Genomic DNA, 22,245 nt, shown 5'->3' with positions numbered 1-22,245 from the left:
GTTGAATGACCTTTTGGAATTCCTCCAGGAATTGTAGTCTCAGGCGCTCACTGAACTCCTAGGCCTGTTTCCACAGGTTTCTGATCCATATATAACTGGTAACAAGCAATGTGGGCCATCAACATTATGCCCTGAAAAATGCGGCCATCAAGGGTCCTATGCTCTCGCCGGGGGGGGGGGGGGGGGGGGGCCTGGGTGAGGATCCTCTTTGCCTTCTTATGGGCAGATTCTACCACCACCGACTGGTGGGGGAGCTGCAAAGGAGAAATCCTCTGTGGGAGATTTCCGTCGTTCCTCCAGAGGAGAAGGCTCGGAGGGAAGATCCTCCGATTTAGTAAAGGATATGGAAGACTCCCCTTCCCAGTGGTCATAAGGGACCTCTCCTTCACTGCGATCCCCCGGGGATGCGGGGGCTAGACACACCCAGCTGCATCCGGGGAGCGGGCCTCAAGGGCACTGAGAAAGGCATCTGAGGCACCGATGGGCCTCGAGTTCACAGGAGTGCCGACGGATCCGCTGATGTCTGCAGGATTGGCGACACTGAAGGCACTGGTGGAACCGATCCTGATGGTCATGAGAGAGCTGGAAGGTGGCAAAGTCACTGTGCGTCTCCATGTTGCCATCGAATCCAATGGCCCTTCCTCCTCGGAGGAATCATTCACTGGTATGAGGGCTGGTGGCGGTGGCAGCGGTGCCCCCTTCGGCAGCGAAAGGGCTTGGGGCACTGGAGCTGGCTGCGCTGGTAAGACACCAAGCAGCATATCAAGCCACTCCAGTAAGGGCGCAAGCACTAGTGGAGTATGCTCCTGTGGCAGTGGCGGTCCCGGTAGACCTGGAGCCTCGAAGCCCTGCAGGGCCCTGTCGACCGCCAACCGCACATGCCTAACTCCTCCTCGAAGGTAGCTGATGACAAGACTGCTTGAGCAGCGGCGGAATCAGGATATCCCCTGGAGAGAGCTGGGGGGGGACACCAATTCCTCCGTGTTGGTGGAGGCTGCCAAGAGGCTTCAGAGGGTTGGAGGGAACCGCTTCCTCTGCCTGGGACCACTTCAGAGGAGGAACAGATGTTGATGCCGGTCCATGGCCTGAAGATGATGAACGGTGACTATGTTTTTTCGATTGCTCTCGGTGGTCACCATGGTCTTTTCCCGGGACCAAGGGAGATTGAAAGGAACCAGACTGGGAACGGGACTACAGTCTGCGATCAGTACCGGGGAACAGGTGCAGTGGCAACCCCGATGGAGTTGAAATTTGAAACTCCTTATCAAGAGGGGTGGAGTTTCCCAATGCAGACAACAGATCTGGTCCTTTGGAGCCGAATAATTTTTCCATCTTATCGACACATGCCCAACGGCCCTTTGGGGTTATCTGGGCACAAATGTTGCAACTGTGGATGTCATGGGATGTCCCTAGGCAGAGGAAACAGACCTTGTGGGGGTCTGTGATGGACACAGTCCGAGGGTGGAAACTGATCAATGCCATTGGAAAAAGTATCCGGTGTGCGATTGATGGTTGGCGGACACTGGGAGATGGAACCATTGGCGATAGACCGCAAAGAAACGAAAAACTTACTAGGTCATGGAGAAAGGAAGAGACGAAAAATCCAAGGGACCCTATGCGATGCGGGGAGCAAAAGGTCTGAAAAAATTGTGAAAAAAGCATGAGCTCACAAACCGCAAGACAGCAGTTTTGCTGAAAGGAAGAGACTGAAGAGGGACCCCGCATGGATACATGACTGGCAGCATGCTGGGCTCCATCCGATTATGTCACCCATGCATGAGGACTACCATCCTGCTTGTCCTTGGAGAAATACAAGTAACAGGCGATCTATTTATTGTGAAACGTAGCCAATTTCATAAGACAGTTCAGTCATATAACAAGCACTCAGTCTGAAAACAAAGTTTACTTACTCAGCGCTCTGGAATGATCTGGGTTTCTAATGCCTTTCAATTTTAACTTCTGTAACAACATGGCAGAGGTGAGTTGCCGTACAAGATAAACAGACATGGAGTAATTCTACAAAGCAAAATAATCAGATCTGAATGGAAATTAAAATTTGTAACTGAAATCCTCGTATATTTTATGAACAATTCTGGAAGCTTTTATCTTCAAAGATGATCCTGTGAAAAATTTCAAACACTAAGTGATATATCTGGGAAAAACATTGTACTGAAAAAAAAAAAAAGTCACCTTATGTTGAAGTCTTCCATATAACAGAAAATCTTAGCTTGTGAGATTTTTCACAACTATTTTGGAAATTTTTAATCTGATAGATTGAACAGAATTCTGGAAAGCTGATGGTAAAATACATTTTATATTTTTCCTTGATGACATCAAATATTTCGCAATCATGTTGAAATAAGTCTAGTTTAATACTTTGGTGACATATCAGCGTGATATTTAGTAAATTCATAATTCTGCTGAAGTGGTTCCTTTTGTGATGCCAAGTGCATGATACTTTAAAACCGCAGTCATGTCAAACTAGATTTCATAAACCAGTTATACTGCTTGTGAAAAAATGGAATGGTCAGGTTGTGAAGAAAGAGCAATTAGCTTACAGCTAAAATGAGTTGGGGTTTTTTTTTTTTGTTAGCAGAATTTATTTTTTGAATATATGGAGATACTTGTAGACTTTTTAGCTTTTAGTTCTTTCACTGAGATTTATTATAGGGAGAAGAGAAAGTTCAAAATTATGATTCATCTCCGACTTGTCATACTACCCCACTGGTGAACATTCTCATTTCAACGTAAGACGTCATGGTTGAGTATTAAGTCTTGCAACTAATATTCCACTGTATGTTGAAGTAGCTTGTAGCAGCAACACAGATTTCTTGTCAGTTTCATATGATCTATTCAATCCCTAGCCTTTCTACTCAGTCTACCATCAGGGAAGACAAAACCTTAATCATGAAATTCAGGACTATTTTATTATTATACAAATGCGACAAACAGAAAAATACATCGACAGGCCCAGCAATTAAATCATTAATGAAGAGTTACCCTTAGCATAGCATGCTCTTATGGACAAATTTCAATCTTGTGTAGTTTTGGTTGTAGACACTAATGCTAAGAACATCCAGCACTTTGAGACTGCTGGGGAGTTGATACACCTGGGCAATTAATAAAGGGAGTAAATGATCCCATGCTACAGGGTGAGTGGAGGTGTATATACTGAAAAAGGAAGAAGGGGACCTTTCCCCACTTAAAAACATGCATCACAAGGCTCAATTAAACTTCCAATTACAGCACTATAACTTTTTTCTTACGTAAGAAAGCATCATATATAATAAGAAGTTAATATCACTGCCTTCCTCATATTTGGCATAAAATTACTCTCAAACTCTGCAGAAACCCTGCAACTATGGCCCAGCTCCACCAATAAAACACCATGATTTCATCCATTTGTTTCTTATGAAGACATAATACAGTAATCTTCATAAGCAGATTTTATACAAACTATATGTATTCATCTCTAACTGTTAAGAGTCTTCAGGGACAGCATAAACTATTTTGCATAAGCAGTAATCCTCCCATGGTTAGAAATGTTGCAATCTCTTCAGTTAAAGAGTTTAACAATGACAACTGCCCTCTGTCACATTATCCACCCGGAGAAGGATATCAGCAGATATCAAGGAATATCTTAACAGAACCAGACATTAAAATGAACTATTCCAGTTAAGACAAAATAACTGTGTACTTCATTTCTCTTATTTGCTATTCTCCCACACTGTGCGGTAGCACACAAGATGGTTATCCAAGATAACTATGGTATGACTAGTCACAATGTTGCTTATGAGGGCTCTAATTTTAGCGTAAGTTACACACAGAAACTGTTACAAAATCTGATTTAAATCAAAATTTACCTTCCCAATTTCAGATGCCCAAGAAATTGAGATCTGGTTTGGCACTGCTGATGACAACCTCACTAAAGAGGTAATATTCAGGGGACGCCCAGGCCTTTTCTGTTCAATTCCATTTTTTGGAGGTGGAGCATAGCCCTGCAATCAAAACAGAAAACTATTTTTCCATTGAAATTTCTCATGTATAAAAATAATGCTGCATAGGTGAGATTCTTACTCTTCTTTGCATGAAAGGGACCATTAAGGCATGACCATCACTTTTAAAGCGAAGTAATAGTGATAAAGCTTATGATGTTTACTGTTTGTATATATGGTAGCATATCCCATTTCTAAACAATCACCACCAAGATATTTGGCTATATGAACAATATAAACAAACTTTAGGCTGAATGCGCCATGCTCCCTGTCAACAAGCAGGATAATATCAGCCACATAAGTGTGGCGATGACATCCAACAAGCACTGAGACAGAAAGCTCTCTCAGATCTCGGAAAATTCTGAAAGCTTTCTGAGCATGAGCAGACGTTCCTGTGCAATTGCCTCACCACCTCAGTCTCTTTCCTCTCTTGCAAAAGAATTTGAATTTGCTCTCAGACTTTTCTAGCCACTCGATTTTTATTCTTACAAGCTTTTCTTTTACATATTTTAGTGGAGTCTCCTAAAAGTTACATAGATCATATTAACATTCTTTTTTTTACATTTAGCCTCAGTTTTTGTAAAAGAAACAAAAAAAAAACGCTCAACATTGCCTCATTGCTTTTTAAGATGTCTGAATCAAAACTTGGCTTAAAGTGACCTAAATGTTCTAAGAAAATGTGGTCCAACTCCCATGATTTCTGCATCAACATATCTAGGCCCTTCTCACAATATGTCAAACTGCACCTATTGCATTCACATGTTCCTCAGGGCCAGAAGATCCAGGAGCCACACACTAAGTTTTTGGAATGACCTTAACTCCTCTTCTTCTGGAAAACAAGGGGGGGGGGAGGGGTATCTGCATCTGTAGACTGATCTTTGCCCAAAAAGAAAAAAGGATACAGGTCTCTTATGCTCAGTCATGAATTGGCAGTCTTGGCAGAAGCGCCATTCTCCCTCCATAAAGAGAAAGCACCGAAGGATACCAGCAGAGAGAAAGAATCAGAACCTAGAGAAGACATCTTTGACTTTTAGTACATTCATGCACCTAGGCAGATAGTGGCAGTTTCAATACTCATGCTGCTTCAGGAGCTTCAATCAAGAATGTGGCAAACACCTGCATCTATTCTTCCTACATCAAGGAAATTAGATCTAAAATACAGAGTTCAACCATCTCAGGTTATGTTAAAATTCAAACTTTCCCATCCTTAAGAAAAATTAAACACCTCAAGACACATTTAAATACCCATCCTGGCAAAGACACCAGGATATTGGACAATATGACATAGGTAGTCTTTCAAGGAGCCATGCTAAGCTCCAGAATAGCAGCAAATCAATAGCATGATATTCAATACATAAGAACATAAGAAGTTGCCATGCTAGGTCAGACCAAAGGTCCATAAAGCCCAGCATCCTGTTTCCAGGAGGCCAAACCAGGCCACAAGAACCTGGCAAGCACCCAAACACCAAGATGATCCCTTGTTTGCAAAGATTACAGTCTCTAACAGAAAACCTTTCAACAAGTAAACCACTTTATTCCTATTATTCAGGAGGCAGAAGACCGACAACACCGAATAAGACTGGTCTAGGACACCCTTCTAGAACTCTGGTAATAGCCAATGGAACCAGAAGGCTTGCTTAGATGCATCTGGTCTCCATAAGGATGTATATGAGAAAATTACAGATGCCCCAAGAACAGATCACTGTGCTATCCTCTTTACCCATTCAACAGCTACAGTGGAACAACCCTTTACCTCAAAAGGATCAGATAAGTGTATATTTATTTATTTAGAGCTTTTCTATACTGGCATTCATGATACAATCATATCATGCCGGTTTACAGGTAACAGGGGTGCAATAACCTTGAACATTTAACCAGTGGAGAGGAAACAAAAAAAGTTACAATAAAACAGGGTTGTTGGAACTAGGGGAGGAAGGAGACAAGAGTAAAAGTAACTTTACAGTAGTAGTTATTTACATTGTGCTGATAGGTCTCTTAATAGTTGTTGTGGTGCATCAGTTAGACTCGGGAAAGGCTTGTTTGAATAACCAAGTCTTGAGCCTTTTTCTGAATGTTAGTAGACATTGTTCCTGTCTGAGATCAGGAGGTAACATATTCCATAGAGAAGGTCCCACTGTAGAGAAGGCCCGATCTCTGAGTGCTAGATGGTGCGTTGATTTGGTTGGGGGAACAAGCAGGGAACCTCTGTAGGCTTCTCTGATGGGTCTGGATGAAGTGTGTAGTCTGAGGGGGATTTGGAGGTTAAGAGGGGCTTGGGAATAGATGGTTTTATGGATGATGGTGATGGACTTGTGTAGAATTCTGAAGTGAATTGGTAGCCAGTGTAAATTTTTGAGAATAGGCGAGATGTGGTCTCTTCTTCTGGAGTTTGTCAGGATTCTGGCTGCTGCATTCTGGAGCATCTGAAGAGGTTTGATGGATGAGGAAGGGAGACCTAGCAAGATAGAGTTGCAATAATCTATCTTGGAGAATATTACAGCTTGGAGGACTGATCTGAAATCTTGAAAGTGAAGGAGTGTTAATTCTTTTTAGTACCTGCAGCTTATAGAAGCAGTTCTTGGTTGTGTTGTTAATGAAAGTTTTTAAATTCAGGCGGTTGTCTATTACTACTCCTAGGTCTCTTGCTTGGGTAACAAAGGTGTTAGCTGGTGCACTTTGTGGGGTATTACTGTTTTCCGGGGAGATGAGAAGGAGTTCAGTCTTAGCCGAGTTTAGTATCAGGTTTAAGTTTGCGAGGAGTAGGTTGATCACTCGGAGGCAGTTTTCCCAGTGTTTGAGAGTTTTAGTGATAGATTCTTTGATGGGGATCAGGATTTGCACATCGTCGGCGTATAGGAAGTGTTTTAGTTGAAGGTTAGTTAACAGCTGGCATAGAGGAAGAAGGTATATGTTGAAGAGAGTTGGGGACAGGGACGAACCTTGAGGAACTCCTAGTGAGGAATGTATGCGAGGGGATTCTTTATTATTGATTCTGACTTTGTAACCTCTGTTACAAAGGAATGTTTTGAACCATGTGAAGGCAGTGCCTGTTATTCCAATGTCCGATAGACGGTTGAGGAGGATGGAATGGTTTACGGTGTCGAAAGCCGCCAACAGATCAAGGAGAATTAGTAAAAATGATTGTCCTTTGTCTAAACCCATGAAGGATAGAAGGAAATTACCACCCAACAAGAAGATACCAACAATACACATATCCACACAATTCCAACAGCATCAAAACAGGCCACGTACTAGAGAGAAAGAAACCTAAGACTCTACAACAGATGCAGACCAAAGCCAGTCCTAATTTTTGACAACAGCTTTGAAAAATATTCACTGCTATCCTTCATAAGCATCTGGTAGGAGAAAGGCTTCAGCATTTCAAATAAGCATAGTTTTTAATTACAGGCTGGTGGGTCATAAAAACTAAACATTAAGGATACCAACTGAATCTCAAATCTGCTACCCCAAACAATCTTCTAGTGAGTCAGTATTTAGGCACCAGAAAAACTCATGTTTCCTCAACAAGAGCTTTAGTCTCTCTTACTACCCAACGTGATAGATCTATTCAATTGCAAAAACGAAACCATATTCTTCAGATTAGTTTCTTCTTTTTTTTGTAATTAATGCTTTATTCAAATAGCAAACATTTCCAACTTGCTCCTGGAATCCTTTCCAATTCTGGATGGCTAAAGACTTGAAACAGCAAAGAGACATCGGGAATTGCAGGGATGGTATGAATTACAAGACCCACTGAGGTCCTCCGTATTTGAGGATTTCTAATTTGGTGATATAGAAAGATGGTACCAGGGGTGGGGGTGGGGGGGGGGGCGGTTTGGAGGGATCTAATAATTGTGAAAAATGTCATGCAGTTCGATTAGTTTGATTCTGAAAAAGACAGATGGTATTTAACCTTAGACCTAAGAAATCAAGAAAAAACCTAAAGAAAGAAAAATGTATTGTGAACTTTTTGGGTTCCCCCCTGTTACGGAACAACTGGCTTTGCTCCCTAGACCTAAAAGATGCTTACGCTCGCATCTTAATTCACAAGATTCACAATACATTTCTATTTTTCCCCATAGCAAAGGAACATTACCAGTACCATGAGCTCCCATTAGGCCTCACTGCAGCAACCAGAGTTTTCACATGTCTCTCAGTTGTTGCTGCTTTCTTAGGGAAAACTATGTTTTCATCTTCTCATACCTGGGCAATTGGCTCATATCCAATCAATCTCTTTAGGAAATTCATTCATCCATATTCCTGGCAATGAGCGCACTTCCATTTCCTAGAATTTCTAATCAATTTTTAAAAATTAGACATGAAACCATTTCATTTAATCAACCTCATAAGGGCCCATCTGGACACAGAACAAGGAAAAGCATTTCTGCCTCAGAGTGCAGATCAATCATCAAATCCAATCCAATGGATCAGAGACCAAGGACATGTCTGTGTCCTTTTCATGAAGATGTTAGGTCACATGGCAGAAACAATCCATGTTACATATATTTCACACATCTTCACATGAGACCAGCTGAGAAATCTAAAGGAAAGCCTAGCTAAAGAGCCTCTCTCCTGAAGGTGAGATACCCCTATGCCTTGAGCTGAGTTATTAGTATAATGTTCCAAATTTTCATTGCATAACAATTAAAGGCATGAAATCTACTCTAGTACAGGATAATCTAGCAGAAGTAAGAGAAGGGGAGGATACAAAAGCCATTTGGGAGACCTGGTGTTCTCTTGTGGACGTGCAGGGGAGAAGAAGTTAAGAGATACTTAGGGGCTGTTTGCTTACACATTTGAAGAGGAAGCAGAGCCTCACATTTTATTATTTTAAAAATTTATATTCCGCTGATCCACAAATCTCATTAGATAATAATGTACATACATAAATAGAACAAGGTACTCATAATTCAGACAGACAAAATATTAACACAACTAAAACAAACTCTTGATATAAAACAATAGATGGTAATAAAATACAGCCCAGAAAGTTGGAGTATAGGTGGTTAGACTTAAAACATCAACAGAAAAACAAAAATTCAACAAAACCACCAACCAACAGAAGTAGGCATAGGATAACACGATTAACTGCTTACTGTCAAAAAAGCCCATAGGAACCCATACCAAGTATTCCAATCAAGCGTCAAGCAGTAAAAGAGAAAAAAAAAAAAAAAGATGAATCTTAAGAAGTTTCCTGAACCGGAGCAAATAATTTTCAGCCTTAATATCCTTCAGTAAGTTATAGGTCCATTGTTATGGAACTAGTACACACAAAAAAAAAAAAAATTTGCACTCGAGGCTCTACTAAGCAAATCTGCTTAAGTGATGATTAGAAGATGAGCGAAGAGACTACACAGAACATCCACACATCGCAGAGATAATTAAAGGAGGGTGAAACCTTGAAGAGCCTTAAAAATTAGTGTTAGAATCTTAAATTTCACTCACTAAACGACAGTCAGCCAATTTAAATCGGCTAATACAGATGAAATATGCTCACGAAATGAAGATCCAGACACTAGGCAAGCAGCAGAGTTTTGAATCAATTGCAAGGCTCTCAGGGATGAATGCAGTAGTTGTAAGAACAATGCACTGCAATAGTTGAGAGGATAGAATCAAGGCTTGCCTCACAGGGTGAAAATCTAACAAAAAAAAAAAAAAGATTTCAGGGAATACAAAAAAAAGACGGAAATTGAAGGGGTTTGCACCAGTGAGTTAACATGCGGGCGCAACGATAGTGACAAATCCACCAGCACTTCCAAACTGTGAGCTTGTGCACTAACAGGAATGGTGTACCCAAACAGAAAACTTGGAGCATCAGCAGATTCAATTTGGAATAAAATGTATTTTTAAACATTTAATGCCAATTTATCATTGGAGAGCCAGCCTCTGATTTGAGCCAGAAAAGGGGACAATATTTCTAAGGCAAGTTCAATTTTAGAACATAAGAAAATGCCGTACTGGGTCAGACCAAGGGTCCATCAAGCCCAGCATCCTGTTTCCAACAGTGGCCAATCCAGGCCATAAGAACCTGGCAAGTACCCAAAAACTAAGTCTATTCCATGTTACCATTGCTAATGGCAGTGGCTATTCTCTAACAGGTCAATACAGTAAAGTGCGGCTGCAGTTACCCCGCTCCTAACCTGCTTTCTACTCACTTTCCGGTCACGTTAGCCCTTCCTGCGATACACAATCCCCTTTAACCGATTCTTACCGCCTCTTTAAATCACCAGGTAACCCCTTCCGCCCACGGCATGTATATTAGATGTAAACGATCGAATTAGCTAATCCCTCCCTTACAGTAACGCGCGCCCCGACTATCGCTTTTTTACCCTGCCGTTTTGCCACGCGTTTAACCTGCTAACTTACCGCCTACCCTTACCCCTGCGTTAGAGGCAGGGGTAAGGGTAGGCAGCAAACTTACCCCCAAGCCCTGCTCACCTGCCCTGGCCGCGTCAATGGGTGCTGGTCTCCGGGGCAGCCCCAGTCCTCTCCCCCCCTCAGCAACGAAAGCGGAAAAAAAAAATCGAAAAAAAAATCGAAAAAGCCAAAAAAAAAAAGTAGCAACGAAGTGGACGGTTCTCCTACGCTCGGGATTGCCAGTCCTCTCTCCCCTCCTCCCGAAGGCGCGTAAAGCTGCCTTGCTTTGGGAGGAGGGGAGAGAGGACTGGCAGTGTAAAGCAACGACTTACTTTTTTCGCAGCCCTCCTCCGGAGACTGACATCGGTGGAGACAGATCGTGGCTCCCCTGCCTCCCGGAAGCGAAGATGGATGCCTGCACGGGGGAAAGCGGCCCCTGTGCGTGCAATTGGGCCGCTCGTCTTGAGCGGTATATAAATCTTAAATAAGATGAGGATAGAGTATGAGTGGGGAAGTGGAGGTGAGGAAGAGAAAGCAAAAGAGTAAGGAGAGGTTGAAGATGAGTAGGAGAGAGATGAAACTAGGAGAAAAGAGGGGAGAAGGGAAAGGAAGGAGATGTCAAGAAGGGAGCATCTCTTCGGCCTGGCCATCAGCATGGTTAGCATGATTACATAGTCCTCTTGTTTAGCCTTCTGTGCTATCTTCAAGGAACTGAACTTTTGATCTGTGGCAAGGTAGGCAAAGAATCTGTCTTTCTGGGCCCAGTTTGCTTTGAATCACAGCCTTACACAGATGCCACAGTTGATGTCATGGCCTTATTCCAAACACTCAAATTAAGCCTCATGATGGTGAGAGATGGGCATGTTCTGTTGGCATTTGGGATAACACTTGAAAATCAACTGGTCTGCTTCCCTGACATTATGAGGAAAATCAACAGTCTATATGATTCAGTACTTATACAGTCCTGGAAGGGACCCATGAATTCACCCAATTTCTCCTTCAAGAGCAATAGGCAGGTTTCTCTCACCTTATGGAATCTGATAAATGTATGGCCTACATGACCTATGGTGTGTTTGAAGTGGCACTGAAAATCTGCCATGGCCATTAATGCCTGGAAGCTCTCATGATTTGCTACTGAGATGATGTGCAAGAAAGCCTCACTAATGTCATTTTATACAGTTGTGAGCAAAGGTTTAGGCACCTGTGATGAAATGTTTCAATGAATCTTGAAATTGATGTTCCCTACCTTTTCAAACCCAAGGTATACCTACATTAACAAAATAATTTGGCATAGTAGTCTCCATGGAAACAGGCAGTGTAGTTATTTATTTATTTTATTTAAAAACTTTTATATACCGGTATTAGTATGCATACATCATACCGGTTTACAATGTAACTTTAAAGGTAGAAATTACAATGAACAGGGAGGGCGAACAAGGAGGAGTATACAAAGAGCAGGAGGTGGAGGAATTAAAGCAATAAATAAAAACTGCAACGGACTATTTACAAGAATATACAAGGCGTAGGCAAGATACTTGCGGAAGTCGGTGTACTTAATCAGGGTAGGCTTGTCGGAAGAGCCATGTTTTAAGTTTTTTTCTGAACTTGGCGTAACATGGCTCTAGCCTGAGAGTGGTAGGGAGGGTGTTCCATTGTTTAGGGCCTGCAATGGATAGTGCACGGTCCCTAGTAGAGGAGAGGTGGGCTTTTTTCAAAGGGGGAATGGAGAGGGTGCCTTTGTTGACAGTGCGAGTGGGTCGTTCAGTGCGTATAGGACGAAAGGGTTCATCCAGCCAATTGGAATTGTGCGAGTGGATGGACTTGTGCACTATGGTTAGAATTTTGAAGAGAATTCGGGATGCGATGGGGAGCCAGTGGAGTTCTTTGAGTATTGGGGTAATGTGATCAGCTTTCCTTGAGTTGGTGATGACCCTGGCGATGGCATTCTGGAGCATTTGTAAGGGCTTGGTGGTGGAGGAGGGTAGGCCAAGGAAGAGGGCATTACAGTAGTCCAGCTTTGAGGAAAGGGTGGCTTGGACGACGGTGCGGAAGTCATGATAGTGGAGGAGGGGTCTGAGTTTCTTCAGGATGTGAAGCTTGAAGAAACCTTCTTTGAGGATGGAGTTGATCTGTTTTTTGAGATTGAGTTGTTGATCTATGATAACCCCAAGGTCTCTTACTGTGGGTTGGGGTGTTATGACGTTGAAAGCTGGATCGTTGGAGATCGGTGGTTTGGGAGGGAGGTGAGGAGAGATAAGGAGCAGCTCTGTTTTGGAGGAGTTTAGAGCGAGGTGGATGTTGGTGAGGAAGTCATTGATGTTGGCAAGACATGTGTTCCAGAAGGCAAGGGCATCTGAGAGAGAGTTGTGAATGGGAATGACGATTTGAACGTCATCTGCATAGAGGTAGAATTTGAGGCCGAGGTCTGTGAGGAGCTGACATAGAGGTGTGAGATAAATGTTGAAAAGGGTGGAGGAGAGGGAGGAGCCTTGTGGGACACCTTGAGACAAGGGATAGAGTGTGGAGTTGGCGTTTCCTATCTTGACGGAGAACTTTGTTAGATAAGTAGGATTTAAACCATAGTAGGGCTAGGCCTGAGATGCCTATTTCGGATAGCCGGTTGATGAGGAGGTTATGGTTGATGGTATCAAAGGCAGCTGAGATGTCGAGTAGGGCGAGGAGGTAACAGTTGCCTCGGTCCATGCCTATGAGTAAGTGGTCCGTGAGGGAGAGCAGGAGGGTTTCTGTATTGAGGTATTTACGGAAGCCGTATTGGGCTGGATGCAGAATGTTGTTGCTTTCTAGATATTCTGTAAGTTGGATGTTTACAATCTTTTCCATAATTTTGGATAGGAAGGGCAGGTTAGAGATAGGGCGGAAGTTAGCGGGGTCTTTAGGGTCTAGTGTTGGTTTTTTTAGGAGGGGCTTGACAATAGCTTGTTTAAGAGCATCTGGGACAGAGCCTGAAGAGAGGGAGGAGTTTATGATGTCTGCGATGGGTTTGGATATAGTGTTCGGGATGGAGAGGAGGGATTTTGTGGGAATGGTGTCTGAAGGGTGGGAAGCTGGTTTAAGTTTTCTGAGAATAGATTCCACTTCTTTAGCGGAAGTCAGGTCAAGGGTTTGGAGGGTGGGTGAAGTGGGGGAAGGTTGGAGGGAGGGGGAAGGGGAGGTGGATGGAGAAGGGTGTTGAAATCTGCGGAGGATGTTGGTGATTTTTGTGAGGAAATACTGGGCGATTTCTTTGCTCTTAGTGGAGGCATCATTCTCAGGGATAGTGGGCTGAGAGGATTTGGTGAGGTTGGCAACATAATTGAAAAGGGCTTTCGGGTTGTACATGTATTGGTGGATCTTAGCTGAAAAGTAGTCTCTTTTTGTTTTGAGGGTGGTCATTCTATATTGGTGAAGGGTAGTTTTGAAACTTGAGGCGAGTTGGGGTGAGGGGGCTTTACGCCAGTTTCTCTCACGCTGCCTGAGGGTATTATGAAGAGCTCTCATGGCCAAAAGTACAGAAACTCTAAAGCCCCATCACTTTCTTCCAAATTTTAAAACAAAGGGCAAGAGGCAGGCAGAGACATACATGAACTGATCATGATGAACCAGCTCCCTCTATATATGTGTATGTTTGCAGAAGAAGGGAGATGTCAGTGTGGTGAGGGAAGCTGGCTTAATTAGTTACACTGCCAGAGCTCCTCCATTGCTGCCCAACACTGAGTCATATCCAGTGCTCAGTGAATACTGTCCCCATCTCACTCAGCCTGTGGATAAGATAGAAGCTGAAAAGGACTAAAAGGAAAGAGGGGAAAAATGAAGTGCGGTTTACAAAATCACTCATAAAATTACGTAAACATAATATAAAACAAATCAAATACAATAAAAACATTACTTCTGATATTAAAACATTAATACAACCGTTACATCATAAAACATTTCCTCACTTATACATCTCTTGAAAAAATAATGCCTTTACCTGTTTTCTGAAGTGCTTCACTTCTCGCTCCTCCCTTATCTTAACCAGCAATTTATTCCATGCTGTTACAGCTGCATAAGAAATGCTCTGGTCCAAGGTTACTCCAGTCAAAAATTATGAACTGTTGGTATAGCAGAGCTGCTTACCTGTAACAGGGGTTCTCCTAGGATAGCAGGATGTTAGTTCTCAAACATGGGTGACATCGGATGGAGCCCAGCACGGAACTTTGATCAAAGATTCTAGGGCTTTCACATGCCCTATTGAGCATATGCAGCTGTAGTCACCACCCTGCCCCCTAGACAGAGACCCTCAGTCCATGATATAGCTAATATATGGAGAAACCAACTCCCAGGGGAGGTGGGAGGGATTCGTGAGGACTAACATCCTGTTGTCATAGGAGAAAAGAAAATTATTCCTCACCTGCTAATTTTCGTTCCTGTAGTACCAAGGATCAGTCCAGACAGTGGGTTATGTCCCCTGTCCAGCAGATGGAGTCAGAACAAAAGCTCCAGGGGGCGGTCCTATATGACCTCATCCCCTGTGACTCTATCCTCAGTAACTAGACTTACAAAGCCAGGAAGAGAAGAGAAGGAGGGATCAAGAACTGAGAACTATCAACTAAAAACTGCAAAAACAGAACTTTGATTAAGTTTAAGGTAACCACAAAATGGAACTTGCAAACGAAAACTGTTCAAGCGAAGAACCCTGGAGCCCCAGGGTAGCTTGAAAAAGACAGACAAGTAGAGATAACGAGCAGAGGCCTATCCCAATCACAAAAAACCCTCAAAAAACAGGGAGGGCGTCTGGACTGATCCTTGGTACTACAGGAACGAAAATTAGCAGGTGAGGAATAATTTTCTTTTCCCTGTACGTACCAGGATCAGTCCAAACAGTGGGATGTACCAAAGCTTCCCTACAGTGGGTGGGCCGATGACAGCCCTGCTCGTAGAACACTATCTCCAAAGGACCCAAAAACAGGGGCCCGAACATCCAACCGATAGTGTCTAGAGAACGTATGAAGAGACTTCCAGGTGGCCGCTCGGCAAATCTCTTGTGTTGAAACAGCCGAGTTTTCCGCCCAAGAAGCGGCCTGCGCCCGAAGGGAGTGAGCCTTAACCCCCATCGGTGGTTGACGTCCAACCCCAATGTATGCTGAAGAAATTGCAGTCTTCAGCCATCTTGCAATGGTGGCCTTGGACGCCATGCGACCCTTCCTAGGACCCGACCAGAGAACAAAAAGATGATCCGAGAGGCGAAATTCATTGGTGACTGTCAAGTATTGCATCAGACATCTCTTGACGTCCAGAACCCGGAGATGTCTGGGCTCCGTTGTGGCGAACGAGGGAAGTTCTACCGATTGATCTAGATGAAAAGAAGATACGACCTTTGGAAGAAACGAAGGTACTGTTCGCAAAGAAACTCCGCCTTCAGAGAAGCGTAGAAAAGGTTCTCGGCAGGAAAGCGCTTGAAGTTCCGAGATACGACGGGCTGAGCTAATTGCCACCAGGAAAATTGACTTAAGTGTGAGATCCTTCAGGGTGGCCGACCGCAAAGGCTCGAAAGGTGCCTCGCCCAGAGCCCGGAGAACCAAATTAAGACTCCACGATGGGCAAGACGGTCTAGAGGGAGGCTTCAGCTGTTTTACACCCTTGAGAAAACGGATAATATCCGGGTGCGAAGAGAGGAGGGAGTCCTTACCGTTGTATAGTAAAGCACCCAACGCCGAGACCTGAAGCCTAATGGAGTTGTAGGCTAGGCCCATCTCCAGTCCAGTCTGTAGGAAATCCAAGATCTGGACCAGAGAGACTTTCCCCGGAACAATGGAGTGGGCAATACACCAATCCTCAAAAACCTTCCAGACCCTCACATAGGTCACGGAGGTAGACGTTTTTCTGGCACGTAATAAGGTGGAAATCACCGATTCCGGATATCCCAGACGCCTTAGTTTGCGCCTCTCAAAAGCCATGCCGCAAGACAAAAGCGATCTGCCTCGTCGAAAAATATGGGACCCTGCCTGAGGAGTCGAGGTAGGTGACCGAGACGTAATGGTCCCTCGTGTGCTAAAAAGAGAAGATCCGCAAACCAGGGGCGCCGCAGCCACTCTGGAGCTACCAGAATCACCGGCCCTGGATGAGTCTCTATACGTCGGAGCACCTTCCCCACTAGGGGCCATGGCGGGAAGACATACAGCAGGACCTCCCTTGGCCATGAAAGAACCAGAGCATCGACTCCTTCCGCGCCGTGCTCTCGTCTGCGACTGAAGAAGCGAGGAGCTTTTGCGCTCACCGCTGTGGCCATTAGATCCATGTGAGGTTTCCCCCACCGGCGCTCTATCAGCTTCATCGCGTCCGAGGATAGTTCCCATTCTCCTGGATCTAGACGCTGTCGACTTAGGAAGTCTGCTTGCACGTTGTCTACGCCTGCTATGTGAGAGGCCGCTAGTCGAAGCAAGTGGCGTTCCGCCCACATCATCAGCTGTTCTGCTTCCCAGGCGACCAGTCGACTCCTCGTTCCTCCCTGCCGGTTGACGTACGATACTGTAGTTGCATTGTCCGACAGTATTCTGACAGCTTTTCGCCGAACTAACGGCAGGAAACCCTGCAGGGCAAGCCGAACCGCTCTGGTCTCCAGGCGATTGATGGGCCACTGTCTCTGGTCCCTCGTCCACGTGCCCTGGATGGAGAACGCTTGACAGACCGCTCCCCAACCGGAGAGGCTGGCATCCGTGGTAACCACTATCCAGTCTGGTGTCTCTAGGGAAACTCCCTTGGCTAGAGACTGGGGATCTAACCACCAACTGAGACTGAGCCGGGTCGCCGGAGGGATCGGAAGAACCGCATGATAATCCTGTGACACTGGCTTCCAACGGGACAGCAATGCCTTCTGCAAGGGTCGGAGATGAGCAAAGGCCCACGGAACTAGGTAGATCGTGGATGCCATTGTCCCCAGAACCTGCAGGTAGTCCCAGGCAGTTGGATCCGAGAGAGACATGAAACGCCGCACTTGCGTTCTCAATGCTTGTGCTCTCTCCAGACGTAGGAACACTTTTCCTTCCCTCGTATCGAAGTGGGCGCCCAGATAGCCCAACGACTGAGATGGCGTGAGGTGACTTGTCGTAGTTGATGATCCAACCTAGAGACTGTAGAAGGGACACCACCCTGCTCACAGCTTGAAGCCCCTGACTTCGAGACTTCGCCCGTATGAGCCAATCGTCTAGGTACGGGTGAACCATGATCCCTTCCCGGCGTAGAGCCGCCGCCACAACCATTACCTTTGTAAAGACCCGCGGTGCTGTCGCTAGACCAAAAGGTAGAGCCCGGAACTGAAAATGTTGTCCCAGAATCTTGAAGCGGAGATATCTTTGGTAATCTGGATGAATCGGGATGTGGAGATATGCCTCCGTTAGATCCAGAGAGGCGAGGAACTCTCCTTGATGAACCGCCGCTAACACAGATCGGAGGGTTTCCATACGGAAACGAGGGACCCGCAGCGCCTTGTTGATCGACTTGAGATCCAGTATGGGTCGGAACGTACCCTCTTTCTTGGGAACCACGAAATAGATGGAGTAATGACCTCGACCCAACTCGTTGGCGGATACCCGTCTTATAGCTCCCAACAGTATCAGTCGCTGCAGGGTTTGACGAACAGCCGACTGCTTTTGAGCGGAGCCGCAAGGAGAGAAAAGGAACCTGTCTCTGGGGACTTGGACAAAATCCAACACGTAACCATGTCTTAGGATATCCAGGACCCACTGATCCGACGTAATGCAGGCCCATTCCCTGTAAAAAAGAGCGAGCCGGCCTCCCACCCGAGGGGTCGGTTCGTGGGTCATCCTGGCATCATTGAGCTGGTTTCGAGGCAGAACGAGATCCTGTAGCCTCCTTTCCGGGACGAAGTCCACGAAAGAACCGGTTCCAGCCCTGAGAACGATAAGAGGGAGTCCGTGGAGCTTGCTGCTGCCTATTCGTCCGTGCACGACGCTGATTTCGAGAACGGTTTCTGGAAAAACTGAACGATCTAGAAGCACGGGGTCTGTCTTCTGGAAGCTTATGTACCGCATTCTCATTCAGTGACTTAATAATTTGATCCAAGTCCTCCCCGAAAAGGAACTTACCCTTGAAAGGTAACGAACCTAGACGCGTTTTGGATGAAGAGTCCGCCGACCAGTTACGTAACCACAAAAGGCGACGCGCCGAGACAGCCGCCACCATGGAACGAGATAGGACCCGGAGGAGATCATACAGGGCGTCCGCCCCATAAGCCATCACAGACTCCAACCTGTCTGCCTGTTGAGCCTCAGAGTCCAGGAGATCTTGCGAGGTGAGTAATTGTTGAACCCACCGGAGACCCGCTCTCTGTGCCAGAGCGCTATAGATGGCCGCTCGTACCCCAAGCGCCGAGACCTCAAAGATACGCTTAAGGTAGACTTCCAACTTCCGATCCTGCAGGTCCTTAAGGGCTGTGCCGCCTGTTACCGGAATGGTAGTTCTCTTAGTAACTGCCGAAACCGCTGAATCCACTGCCGGGACCTTGAGGAGTTCCAGGAAGTCCACCGGGAGAGGATAAAGCTTCTCCATAGCTCTGCTAACTCTGAGAGAAGCTTCCGGCCTGTCCCATTCACCTGAGATCAATTGTAAGAAACTGGGATGTGTTGGAAAAGCCTTGGCTTGGGGTCTAAGTCCCGCTAAGAGAGGGTCTCCCTTTCTTATCTTGGGATCCGAGGGCGTTGGGTCTGGAGGAGGGTCAATGTCCATCTCCTGAAGAATATGCGGGATGAGACCCTCCAATTCTTCAACCTGGAAGATGCGGAGGACCCTGGGATCATCACCTTCCATTTGGGTCGAGAGAGCGGGATCGCCCCCGGAAGGATCCTGAGACGTGTCGCCCTGCGGGAGCACCGGGGGGGTTCCGCGGTGGTGCCATGAGAGCCCTAGTCGTAGACTGGGCTAAACTAATGGGCTGTCCGCCCCCCCCCGTGCTGGAGAGCCCCCCAAAGATATATCTAAATGGGGTAGTTTGGCGGGAGGGGGACCCATGCCCGACCCCAAAGCCTGGTTGGAGCTTTGGAGAAAAGCCCGGTGCATTAAAACCACAAACTCAGGTGAAAACACGGGTAATCCCAGGGGGGCCTCCTGGGACCTCTCCAGCCGAAGACTTGCCATCCTTATGGGCCAGGGACGGTAAAACCACTGTTTGCCTCGGAATTAGAATTCCTGTGTCCTCCCCGTCTGAAATGTCAGCGTCTTCCTCTGACAACAAAATGGCCACCGTTCCCGCGTTCTGCGGGAACGGGGCCTGCCGCTGACTAAAACTAGAGTTGTCTGCCTGGTCTCCTGTGCCTTCTCCCTTCGACGGGCTGACTTCTCCAGCGGGGAGACAGTTCGGGCACCTGCCCTCATTAAGGCGGCTTCCCTGACGGCCGCAGACTGCACAGCTGTGCGCTCGCGACATGAAGAAAAAATTTACCCGCTCTTGGAGAGGCAGGAAACCAACGGCGCGGCAGACGGAGGAAAAACCCCGGCGATTCGCGTCCTCGACGCTCGAATCGCCTACCCTCCCCTCCCACCGACCCAAGAAACACGCTGGTGGAAAAGCTCCCAACGGTCTGCGGCCCCGGGGAATGCGCTTCGCGGGGCCGCAGGTCGGTACAGGCTCGATAGACTCGGAGGGAGGGGGTGAGAAGAACTAGTCAGGAACCCTGACAAAAATTTCTAAAACGGCAGCATAGCCCTCCAGTGCCGAAAACGGCAAGAGGGTGAAGAATAAAAATGACCTGTAAGTAAATAAAAACTTACCCACCATAGAAGAGAATAAGGAGAGAAAGAAAGACTCAGGATACAGTCAGTCAGCAAGTCCCTCTAACTCCCCGGTTTCAGACAAAAATATGAAACCTGAACTCCTGAAATTTAAATTGAATATATATATTTTCTATATATATATTTTTTTTTTTTAATTCTTGATCCCTCAAGTAAACAGGAAAGGCCTAAAACCTAAATCCTGTGCTGGGGACTAGCTAGTCCCCTGCTCACATCTGCTGGAGTCAGAAAATACTGAGGATAGAGTCACAGGGGATGAGGTCATATAGGACCGCCCCCTGGAGCTTTTGTTCTGACTCCATCTGCTGGACAGGGGACATAACCCACTGTCTGGACTGATCCTGGTACGTACAGGGAACACCTGCTACAGGTAAGCAACTGTTTTCTCCTAGAACAAGCAGGATGGTGGTCCTCACACATGGGTGAATACCAAGCTACAGGCTGTCCGAGCAGGACAAAGCAGTAAACCGCACAGTGCCGCAGCACTACTTCCGTTCTTTGCCTGCAAGACAGCTGACCCACTAGGCTGGAGAAGTTAGGTTTTATAAAGAAAGCCAAGAAAGACAGACACAAATCCCCATGCGTAGCAGGGATGCCTGAAGCAGGGGAGTGATGCAAATGCAAACAGAAGCAATTGTGCATCACGGAAGACAATACAAGCAGGGCTTCTGATAAAAACAGTGGATCTAGATCCTCCTAGAAACAGGAAGGACCCAGAGATGTAAACAAGAGAGACTCTAGGACAAAACCACAGTTTCCTTCAGTGTGAAAAAAAACAAACTGGGGTCAGAGAGCCTTCCAGAAGAGACTGTCGACCACTGACAGCCAAAGATCTGGAGAAAAATGCCAAGGTATGGCTGGTAGGCCAAATTGGCAGAAGAAACCCAATTCACACTTGAAGAATAAGCAGCAAACTACGGCAGAGCCTAGGTCAGACCCTACATGGTCAGATGTAGCTGACTGTGCAGGACATGAAAGACAATCCCCGAAACAGACCTGTAGCCCAAAAACTCCAAGTAGGGAGAATGAGATAGGCCTGAAGCTCACTTAAGAGCACCTGTCAGAACAGGTTCATCTATCCTGTCACAGGATTGCGAGGGGAGCAGGAAGGCCTTTTGGGCAACCTAGAGAATGAGAAAAAACTAAGGCAGTATTGGCCAGAAAATGGTGAAAATAAGTGGAAAAATGTGGTGTATCCTTCCCTGCAGGTATACAGAGGTATACCACAGGTGCCTTTGGATTATCGAGGGGAGGTAAAGCTAACAGAAGTCAGAAGGAGTGAAGAACACAAAGAGGCAGACCAGAAGACCTCCAGGGCAAGCACAAGTCAGCCAGTTGCCCATAAACCCCAAGCGAACTCACTGTCGAAACCAGCAGGGAGTAACCCACTGAGATGGAGCATCCAGTCTTCAAAACAGCAGAAACTGAAAGCAGTGACCCCCAGGGGAGAAACATCCCTTCCTAAGGAAGCATGTGGCCCAGCAATGGACAACTCTGCATGACCCAGGACGGAATAATCCAGAAAAAGGGGAAAAATAGCTTGCAAAGGACAGGGCCTCTGCTGCAGGGTACTCAGCCTCCAACTCCAACTCCCTCAGCCATAGACACAGCAAAAAAAATGTGAAAAGCACAATCGCCCAGCTTATGGACTGAAATTCACCTCAGAGGGTTCCACAGGCAAGAATGACTGATAATAGCAATTCTTAAGGAAGACGTTTGAGTACAGTAGATTCCAAAGTGACTCCCGAACAGGGGGAAACCTGGAAGGTCACCGAGGAACAACACTGGACAGGCTCCCTCATGGAAAGACCTACTGCATTTTAGAATGCCCAAGGGAGAGTGGTATTCGACTATTCTTGGGGCTAATGCCAGTCAGAGCAGTGTCATCCCTTGTTCAGGAACGGAAAACAAGGGACATTCCTCGAAGGGGTACATAGTCAGGCGTCAAGAGGGGAACCCGAAAGGGCTGCCCTGGAAACCAATCGATTCTCCCCTTCCAGAGAGAAGGAAGCAGCGGGATCGGGGCCTAGCAATCCTCCAAAGGAGAGTTAAGGCACAATCACCGATCGCTGAGGCACCAACACGACCGAGCCATCACAGGCAGGCA

At 46.0% G+C, this 22,245-nt stretch overlaps 1 protein-coding gene across 8 annotated transcripts in view; it reads right to left on the bottom strand.

Moving 5' to 3' along the window:
• The window catches only part of PIAS2 (protein inhibitor of activated STAT 2), a 150,705-nt gene that overhangs the window by 73,604 nt on the left and 54,856 nt on the right, over positions 1-22,245 (bottom strand). For 7 of the 8 annotated variants that reach the window (XM_029580543.1, XM_029580524.1, XM_029580588.1 and 4 more), the window contains exons 6-7: positions 3,864-3,998; positions 1,911-2,016 (exon numbers count right to left, since the gene is read on the bottom strand). In XM_029580543.1, the coding sequence (XP_029436403.1) occupies positions 1,911-2,016; positions 3,864-3,998 (241 nt within the window). The remainder of the gene's footprint in view (positions 1-1,910; positions 2,017-3,863; positions 3,999-22,245) is intronic. The other variant, XM_029580564.1, reaches the window with a different exon arrangement.

The sequence above is a fragment of the Rhinatrema bivittatum genome, chromosome 1 (genome assembly GCF_901001135.1).
Source record: "Rhinatrema bivittatum chromosome 1, aRhiBiv1.1, whole genome shotgun sequence".
Classification (NCBI taxonomy): domain Eukaryota; kingdom Metazoa; phylum Chordata; class Amphibia; order Gymnophiona; family Rhinatrematidae; genus Rhinatrema; species Rhinatrema bivittatum.
The sequence above is the reverse complement of the archived record's forward strand: the minus strand, read 5'-3'. Positions and strand labels throughout refer to the sequence as shown.